At 43.6% G+C, this 9,941-nt stretch overlaps 1 protein-coding gene across 1 annotated transcript; it reads right to left on the bottom strand.

Moving 5' to 3' along the window:
• Positions 1-285: 285 nt before the first annotated feature.
• Positions 286-7,135, bottom strand: HEY1 (hes related family bHLH transcription factor with YRPW motif 1). Its single transcript, XM_089661009.1, has 5 exons — positions 6,629-7,135; positions 5,235-5,310; positions 3,953-4,036; positions 3,668-3,749; positions 286-1,681 (listed from the first exon to the last, which is right to left on the bottom strand). The coding sequence occupies exons 1-5, from the start codon at positions 6,712-6,714 to the stop codon at positions 1,107-1,109; spliced, it is 903 nt and encodes a 300-aa protein (XP_089517135.1). The 5' UTR covers positions 6,715-7,135; the 3' UTR covers positions 286-1,106.
• Between the last annotated feature and the right edge of the window lie 2,806 nt (positions 7,136-9,941).

The following is a 9,941-nucleotide window of genomic DNA, read 5'->3' as shown; positions in this document are numbered from 1 at the left end:
AGAATGCTCTCTAACAGTTGTGGTCAGAATGCCACCCTTACAGACAGCTAAAAAGATCGATGGTGTCATGCAGCTGGTTCTGCCAAGTGGTGTAGGACCTGGAACTATGCTATTACCACCAAATTGGAGATCAACCAGCCACTGCTCAATGAACCCTTAGCAATCTCTGGAAGAACCTTAGGGTTCCACAGAACCATGGATGAGAATGTCTGCTACAAAAGATGGAAATACAGAAAATACAGAAGAATAGCATTATAATAATAAAAAAGAAAAACATGAAACACATTAGATTTAAAATAGCACACTCTGACTTTTTTTTTTATTTAGTCACAGTAGACCAGTACAACAGTGATTGAACCCAATACAGTAGAGACCACCTTTCGGGTAGTGCCTCTTCCATGCACAGAAGGGAATATGTACAAACATAGCAGGTCTTCTTAAATTAGTCTACTTGTTAAATAAAGTTCTAGTGCAGGAGACCATCCAATATATTAGAAGTTAGGGACTCTGTTTAAAAGTATGGACTTCCCAGATTCATGTAGGGAAGGAGCGGAGTCTTGTACCAACTTTGGTGCACTCGGGCAAAGCTGGTAAACGTGATTTGTCAACGCTTGGCAATATATAACTCCAAAAAAAAAAAAAAAAGCAAGAACAGTCAACAAATGAAGAATATCACAACTCAAAAAAAAGATTAGCAAATAAAAACACTGTTATTTCTGAATGCAGATTTCCACAAATTAAAGGCTAAGACATCATTGTTTTAATAGAAAAAAAAATGCCAAAACACTAAACTATTGGTTAAACTGTCTCAATGTCATGACATAAACTGAAATTATTACATTACAAAGCAAGTTAAATATTGAGCCAGGGCCTGTGTTCATCCTGATACAGAAAGGTACATTTATCAATAACGGTCATTAGAAGAAAAAGAAAATATTTTTAGGGATCTTTTAAAAAGACAAATTGTTTTGCAATGGTACCATCAGATCACCCAGGTTGGCTTTATAAAGTCAGCAGTAGAAGCCCAGCACAGCTGGACTTTCCAAACCCCCTTCAGATCACCCCCTGCATGAAAACTAAAGAGTTTCTAATTTAAAAAAAAGGTCTTAAAAGGCTCCAATCTCAGTCCCCCAAGGTCTGTAGGGTTTGCCTGCGGGCGCTGGTGCTGTTGGACTCAGTGCATTGGGGGAGAGTAAGTGAAAAGATCCAAAGGAAAAGGGGAATGCAGAGAGGGATGCCACAGAGGACAACAGTGGAGGAGAGAGTTTTGAAGGAGTGACGACTGGCAGCACTGATGTAAGGCTTCCATTGGAGGAGACGCGCAAAGCTGGCGATTCTGCATGCGGTGACCCAGGAAGTCTGCTTTGGTGGTGGGACTCTGTGGAAGACGTTGTGCTGCTGCTGTTTGTATGAGGAGTCTGTGCCAGGAGCAAAGGGTGAGAGAGGTGAGGATGATGAGTGAAGGCTCCCCCCCAGGGAATGTGTCCGAGGCTGGAGTGGGCACTGTTGGCAGCTTCTCTTTGAGTGGCATAGTTGTTAAGATGAGATACCAGTCGCACTCGGAGAGGGTCGGCAGTGTCCATACCTTCAATTATACTTAAATATCGGGCAACTTCAGCAAGGCACTCTCTGAAACCCAAGCTTCGATAGTCCATGGCAAGAGCGTGGGCATCAAAATATCCTACAACAAATACAATTGCAACATAAATCACGCATTCTGGGTAATCTGTGTTAAACAAAGTTTTATCATTTGCAATGTAATATAGCTACATATTCTAGAAAACTTCTTTATATTTGATTTCTAAATGAAAATATAACATTACAAAGCAGTTGAAGGAAAGCTGCAAGATATTTCTTCTCCACTCAAAAGATCCGATGCAGCCATTCTCAATCAGGGTTCCTCCAGAGTTTGCTAGGGGTTCATTGAGCTATAACTGATGACCACTCATTTGTGCTTGCATAGTTCTAGGACCAACACCTTTTAGCAAAGCCAACAGCATGACACCAACTATATTTTTAGCTTTCTTTAAAGGGGTGGGGGCCACCACTGTAAGGGGACATTCTTCCCACTGACCTCCGATGTAAGGGGACATTCTTCCCACTCTCCAGCAATGTAAGGAGACATTCTTCCAATTGCTCACCAATGTAAGGGAACTTTATTCCCACTGCCCATCGATGTAAGGGAGCCTTCTTCCAACCAATGTAAGGGGACCTTCTTCCTCTTGCCCACCAATGTAAGAGGACCTTCCTCCCACTGCCCACCAATGCAAGGGGACCTTCCTTCCACTGCCCACCAATGCAAGGGGACCTTCTTTCCCACTAACCACTGATGTAAGGGGACCTTCTTCTCATTAACCACCAATGCAAGGGGACCTTCTTCCCACTGCCCACCAATACAAGGGGACCTTCTTCCCACTGCCCTTCCCACTGCCCACCAATACAAGGGGACTTTCTTCCCTCTGCCCACCAATACAGGGGGACTTTCTTCCCTCTGCCCACCAATACAAGGGGACTTTCTTCCCTCTGCCCACCAATACAGGGGGACTTTCTTCCCTCTGCCCACCAATACAAGGGGACTTTCTTCCCACTGTCCCACTGACCTCCAATGCAAAGGAACCTTCTTACCACTGAACACCGATTTAAGGGGACGGTCTTCCCACTGCCCACCAATGCAAGGGGACCTTCTTCCCACTGCCAACCAATGCAATGGGACTTTCTTCCCTCTGCCCACCAATGCAAGGGAACCTTCTTCCCACTGTCCCACTGACCTCCAATGCAAAGGAACCTTCTTACCACTGAACACTGATGTAAGGGGACTTTCTTCCCTCTGCCCACCAATGCAAGGGGACCTTCTTCTCACTGTCCTACTGACCTCCAATGCAAGGGGACCTTCTCACTGTCCTACTGACCTCCAATGCAAGGGGACCTTCTCACTGTCCTACTGACCTCCAATGCAAGGGGACCTTCTTCTCACTGTCCTACTGACCTCCAATGCAAGGGGTACCTTCTTCCCACTGAGCACTGATGAAAGGAGACTGTCTTCTCATTAACCACCAATGTAAAGGGCATTTTCTGCCATTGCCCCCAAAACAATTTAAAAAGGGTTTCCCCAGACCTGAAAATTATTTTAGGGGTTCCTCAGGGGTAAAAGGTTAAAAATGCTGATCGAATGTTTAGCATATATATGTACTGCCACAACAGTTGTTCCAGGATCTACAGCACACTAAAATAAAACCCCAAGCTAAGGTGAATACCTATACAAGCTCAGTAAACAAGTTTGTCTATTTGTGGGTTGGCAGCCTGTTTTACAGCTCTGGATATAGCTGCCCCCAGCCCAGACTATCAAATAAACTGAGGACACTTCCATGGTGCAACTGTTGTCTCTATAATTTTGTATAAGAAACTATACTGAACTATTAATCATGGCTTGTAGAGAAAAAGTGAATAATCAGTGATTTTCCATAAAGAACCCGGGCTGGCAGTGATGATCGCTATCCCAGGTAAACACAAGTAGTAATGAGTGCAGAAAAAAGTCTATTAAAGTTTAAATAAGTGAAAGTGTTGCAGAGTCATTGTTTCAGATAGGACTATGACCTTAGCCTGGTGCACTTGAAGACAATAATGGGAACAGAAAAGTCATTTAGATGCTGCATAATCACACATTTACCTTTGCCCCCAGCAGTGTGCAGCATCTTAAGATGATCCACCGTCATCTGCAAAATCTCAGCTTTCTCCAGTTTCGCAGAACCCTGAGAAAGTAGAAAAAAAAAAATCTTTGAATTTGTGAAAGTGACAAAGACTATAAAACGCTACATTTCTGTTTTCTATAAAACACAGCAAAGCAATAAAATAGAAAGCCGTAAAAAAGTCATTTCAATAATTGTATTGTAAAATCATCCAGAATGGAGCTGTCTGCTGACAGCGGTTGTAGTAGTGGTAATAAAATCCGTACCTGTTTTTCAAACGCACTGGGCACCAGTCTTCTGAGCTCAGACAGGCTATTATTAATCCTGTCCCGGCGACGCTTCTCTATGATCTACAAAGGAGCAGAAAGAGACAGGCTCAGCACTTCGTATAAATCGGGACTCTACAATGGTTGTTATTCTGTGACATTTCTCTGGAGACCCAAAAGAAATGATAACCAATAGAATGGATCATGCAAAAATAAATAAATGAATGATTGATAGGAACGCCAACATCATACCAGAGCTTGTCATATAATATATAATAGTAACAAAAACAAAGCACTGAGCACATGACTGCATCATCTCAGCAACTGTAGAAAGGCAGCACAGTGGCTAAGTGGTTAGGACTTCTGCCTTGCAGTGCTGAGGTCCCTGGATCAAATCCCAGCTAGGACCTTATCTGCATGGAGTTTGAGTTTCCTCCCACACTCCAAAGACATGCTGGTAGGTTAATCGTCTCCTGTGTAAGTTGGTCATAGAATGTGAGTTAGGGATGTTAGAGTGTAAGCTCCTTCAGGGCAGAGACTGATATGAAGGTATACTATGTTAATTGTCAGTCCTCTAGAATGATAGGCTCTGATCTTGTAGACAGGCAGTATGTTACACAAGATCTCTTCATCCTGAGGATATAAATTACACTGCAGTCTTGCAGCACCAGGGTCCTCAGTTCAAACCCCAACCTGCACAATATCTGCATGGAGTTGGCATGTTCTCCCTGTGCTTGCATGGCTTTCCTCCCACAGTTCAGAGACATTCTGGTAGGTTAAGTGGTTCCTGTCTAAATTAGCCCATTCATGTATGTGAAATAGGGACTTTAGAGTATAAGCTCTTAAGGACAGAGACTGATGTGAATGTATAGTATGTAAATTGTCAATGCTGCCTGTATTAATAAAGAAAAGAGGGCTCTGATCATCTAGATGTGAAGATCTTTCCTCCTGACAGTATAAATGACATTACTGCCTTGCAGCACTGGGGTCCTCAGTTGAAATCCCAACCTGGACAATATCTGCATGGGGTTTGCATGCTCTCTCTCTCTCTGCTTGCATGGGTTTCCAGAGATGTTCTAGTAAGTTAATTAGCTTCTGTCTAAACTGGCCAAGGCATGTATGTAAGATAGGGACCTTAGATTGTAAGCTCTTGGGGTCAGAGACTGATGTGAATGTACAGTATGTAAATAGTCAGTGCTATAGAAGAACCTGTAGTAGTAATAAAAATAAAAAGCCGGTAGGTGACCCTGAGCATTGCCAAAGCTTGGCCAGTAACACTCACCCCTCTACGCCTTTTTCTAGCCAGGATCTGGGAGGTGGTGGATGGAGACATCGAACCCGGGGCGGAACTCAGGTTTCTGAAAGAGAAAAAAATTAAAATGTAAATAATAAATGTAAATATACAAATATATAATGCATGTAGTGGGTGTGTGCCAGAGGAGTATATACAAGGTAGAAGATGTAATACAGAGGAAGAGTATATACAAGGTAGAAGATGTAATACAGAGGAGGAGTATATACAAGGTAGAAGATGTAATACAGAGGAGGAGTATATACAAGGTAGAAGATGTAATACAGAAGAGGAGTATATACAAGGTAGAAGATGTAATACAGAAGAGGAGTATATACAAGGTAGAAGATGTAATACAGAAGAGGAGTATATACAAGGGAGAAGATGTAATACAGAAGAGGAGTATATACAAGGGAGAAGATGTAATACAGAAGAGGAGTATATACAAGGGAGAAGATGTAATACAGAGGAGGAGTATATACAAGGTAGAAGATGTAATACAGAGGAGGAGTATATACAAGGTAGAAGATGTAATACAGAAGAGGAGTATATACAAGGTAGAAGATGTAATACAGAAGAGGAGTATATACAAGGTAGAAGATGTAATACAGAGGAGGAGTATATACAAGGTAGAAGATGTAATACAGAGGAGGAGTATATACAAGGTAGAAGATGTAGTACAGAAGAGGAGTATATACAAGGCAGAAGATGTAATACAGAAGAGGAGTATATACAAGGTAGAAGATGTAATACAGAAGAGGAGTATATACAAGGTAGAAGATGTAATACAGAAGAGGAGTATATATAAGGTAGAAGATGTAATACAGAAGAGGAGTATATACAAGGTAGAAGATGTAATACAGAAGAGGAGTATATACAAGGGAGAAGATGTAGTACAGAAGAGGAGTATATACAAGGGAGAAGATGTAATACAGAAGAGGAGTATATACAAGGTAGAGATGTAATACAGAAGAGGAGTATATACAAGGTAGAGATGTAATACAGAAGAGGAGTATATACAAGGTAGAAGATGTAATACAGAAGAGGCGTATATACAAGGTAGAGATGTAATACAGAGGAGGAGTATATACAAGGTAGAAGATGTAATACAGAAGAGGAGTATATACAAGGGAGAAGATGTAATACAGAAGAGGAGTATATACAAGGCAGAAGATGTAATACAGAAGAGGAGTATATACAAGGTAGAGATGTAATACAGAGGAGGAGTATATACAAGGGAGAAGATGTAATACAGAAGACAAGTATAGAACAGTCGATGGGATGGTGAAATGTGGTAAAGTCAGCAGAAGTCGGTGTAAAGTCGGAGATGTTGGAGAGGGGTGACAGCGGAGAGGGGTGCATTCTATTCGGAGTTCTCCTCTCACCCATTCTCATCCGCGCTCTCCTTCTCCACCTCGATGTTCTCATCCAGTTCGCTGTCCGATGAGCTGTAGTCGTGGCTCCTCTTCATGGTGACTCGGTGGCTGTGCTGCTGTCCCAGTGCTGCCTCCTCCGGCTGTCCCCGCGGTTATGAGCGAGCCATCCCTTTCCCACGGTTCGCCTCTTAGCCGGAGTGGGGGAGGAGGGGAGCTCTGGCGCCTGCTCCTGGAACACAATTATCTTCTTGTAGCCAATAATTCTCCTGGCACGGTCCCGCCCCCCTCCTCCTCCGCTCGGTGACGTCAGGCTCCACAAAGGAGTCTTGGAAGCTCGGTCCCATTCTAAAAAGGACTGGGCAGGTCGGTGATTGACAGGTGGGGATGGCTCCGCCCCGCTCGCCCCGGATTGGTCTGGCGTCGGGCCAAGCCGGAGTCTGCAGGGCAGTCTGTTAGCACGCGCGGGCCGTGGGAAAGTGGCTGGCTCGGGCGGTGACAGCCTGCGGCCGGGAGGAGAGGGAGCCGCCGCCGCCGGCGTTCCGCGAACAATGGGATCCCTGCTACCCCCCCGCGCGTGCACGGCGCCGCTTCCCGTACTGAGCAGTGGCACCTCTCTCCCCTGTGCACGCTCCCGATCGCCGGCGACTTCATTGATCAGCCGACTGTAGAGATTTGCCAGCAACGAGGGCCCTTTATATTAACATTTTCTGTCCCAGCAGAGGCTCGGCAGATTAACCCTTCTTCATCCGCAACACCTCACTACATTGACCTATTGATTGCCAGCAGCTCAGCATTTTATTATCTCCTTTATTCTTAACAGTTTTCCCAGGACCCCTCAATTAACCCCTTCATTGCCTCCAGCATCCCATCCAGTAACCCCTTCATTGCCTCCAGCATCCCATCCAGTAACCCCTTCATTGTCTCCAGCATCCCATCCAGTAACCCCTTCATTGCCTCCAGCATCCCATCCATTAACCCCTTCATTGTCTCCAGCATACCATCCATTAACATCTTCATTGCCTCCAGCATCCCATCCAGTAACCCCTTCATTGCTTCCAGCATCTCATCCAGTAACCCCTTCATTGCCTCCAGCATCCCATCCAATTAACCCCTTTGTTGCTTCCAGCATCCCATCCTATTAACCTCTTCATTGCTTCCAGCATCCCATCCAATTAACCCCTTCGTTGCTTCCAGCATCCCATCCTATTAACCTCTTCGTTGCTTCCAGCATCCCATCCTATTAACCTCTTCGTTGCTTCCAGCATCCCATCCTATTAACCTCTTCGTTGCTTCCAGCATCCCATCCTATGAACCCCTTCGTTGCTTCCAGCATCCCATCCTATGAACCCCTTCGTTGCTTCCAGCATCCCATCCTATGAACCCCTTCGTTGCTTCCAGCATCCCATCCAATTAACCCCTTCATTTCTTCTTGTATCCCATCCTATTAACCTCTTCATTGCTTCCAGCATCCAATTAACCCCTTCATTGCTTCCGGCATCCCATCCGATTAATCCCTTCATTTCTTCCAGTATCCCATCCTATTAAACCCTTAATTACAGCATCCCATCCTATTAACCCTTTCATTGCTTCCAGTATCTCATCCAATTAATCCTTTTATTACCCCCTAACTCATAGATTGGCAGCTCCTGACTGTTTTTTAATTAACCCCTCCATACCTGTCTAGCACCCCCATCCAATTAACCCCTTCACTGATCACAGCTTCTCATCCCATTGATTGCTAGCAGCTCCTAGTTTTATTATTAACCCCTTTATTACCAGTAGTTTCCCCTTTCACGAACCCCTTCATTACTTAATGCCCTACTATTAACTCATTGGTTACCAGCAGCTCTAGGTTTTGTTATACCTTCTATAATTGGCAGCTCCACATCCATTACCAACAACTGCTTTTGTTAACCCCTTCATTGCTAGCAACACAGCCCCATTACCCTTTCATTGCTAGCAACTTCTCATCCCCCTCATTATCAGAAGAGCCTAATAACATTAACCCATCCATTGGAGACAGCTCCTTCTTTCCTGCCCCATGTATTATTAGCAGCTGATCATCTCAGGGGCCCCATTCATTGCCAGCGAATGCTGACTTTATTAACCCTTGAATTTCTAGGGGCATTACACCCCATTATCTCCTTCTTTCTTTGCAGTCCTACGCCTCCATTAACCCCTCAGTTACAAGCAGTTTGTTAGACACAGCCCCTCAAATCCTTTATTTTTGTCATTACTGTAAACTCTTTGTTCTCTTAACCCTTTCATTACTAGCATGTCATCTCATTAACTACTTTATTAATATTGGTCATTTCTAAATTAATATTTTTATTACTAGTAGAATCCCCTTGTATTAATATTTTCATTAATTGCAGTTCTAAGAAACCCATTTCATTACCAAGTGTTACTGTGAGTTTTTACCCTGTACAATTGCCTCGCACCCTTTCAAATTATGTGCTTTGTCCCCAACATCCCAGAATACTGTCTGTAAACCTTCTGTAACCCCCTTCATTACTAGGAGTTCCTTATCTCAAATAAATCCTTCATTAATATTGGTAATGTAAGACACTACCCTCTTTATCACTAGTAGCATCTCCTTCTAGTAATATTTCATGAATTGCAGTCCTCTTCTAATTAACCATTTCATCACTAGATGTTACAGCCAGCTTTTTCCCCCGTACAACTGCCACCCTTTCAAACTTTGTGCTTTTATTCCATTTTTTTGTTTTTCAAACATCCCAGAATACGGTCTGCAAACCCTCCACAGACATTCCTATGGCTGGTTCTATCAGTGCCCACCAAATTTCACAGCCAGCTTCCATACATAAATATTTCTATAGCTTAGAATGCTGCATGCAACTTCCAGTTTACTCTAGGACAGCCATAGGGGGAAAAAAATGTAATCTGTGACAACACCACCTCCCAGACATCCCAGAATATGGCAGGGTATTGCCTGGGGATCCTTCATAACCCCCACTGTGCCCATGTACCTCTATTATATGTCATAACTATGTGCACAATCTCTACTGAAGAAAAAAATGGTGTAACATGAGATAATATCAGCACCCATCCCAAAATGTATAGGATCAAAATGAGCATACAGTGGGCGGCAGGGAATTTAAAGGTCCCTTTAAAATCCCTGCCACCCACTATATGCTCATTTTGATCCTAATGAGCACAGTCTCATTGCCAATGAAGGGCAGCACAACCTTGATATCTGCTGGTCTGACATCTCTGCAGATATACCAGTACAGCCTGTACCGCATGAATTTCATTTATGGCTAATGATGGCTTAACAGAGGAGTAGTGCCTAGAAATCTTG

The sequence above is a fragment of the Staurois parvus genome, unplaced genomic scaffold, assembly GCF_062004578.1.
Source record: "Staurois parvus isolate SC_StPar_1 unplaced genomic scaffold, SC_StPar_1.0 ptg001302l, whole genome shotgun sequence".
In the NCBI taxonomy this organism is placed as follows: Eukaryota; Metazoa; Chordata; class Amphibia; order Anura; family Ranidae; genus Staurois; species Staurois parvus.
This window is presented reverse-complemented; position numbering and strand designations above follow the sequence as displayed.

Bases quoted from the DNA above. Each gene is read 5' to 3' on its own strand.
- HEY1 (XM_089661009.1), bottom strand. From the start codon at position 6,714: ATGAAGAGGAGCCACGACTACAGCTCATCGGACAGCGAACTGGATGAG. The intron at 4,037-5,234 runs GTGAGTGTTACT...GCTCCTTTGTAG, and splicing joins CTAGAAAAAGGCGTAGAGGG to ATCATAGAGAAGCGTCGCCG. The intron at 3,750-3,952 runs GTACGGATTTTA...CTACTTTCTCAG, and splicing joins CCAGTGCGTTTGAAAAACAG to GGTTCTGCGAAACTGGAGAA.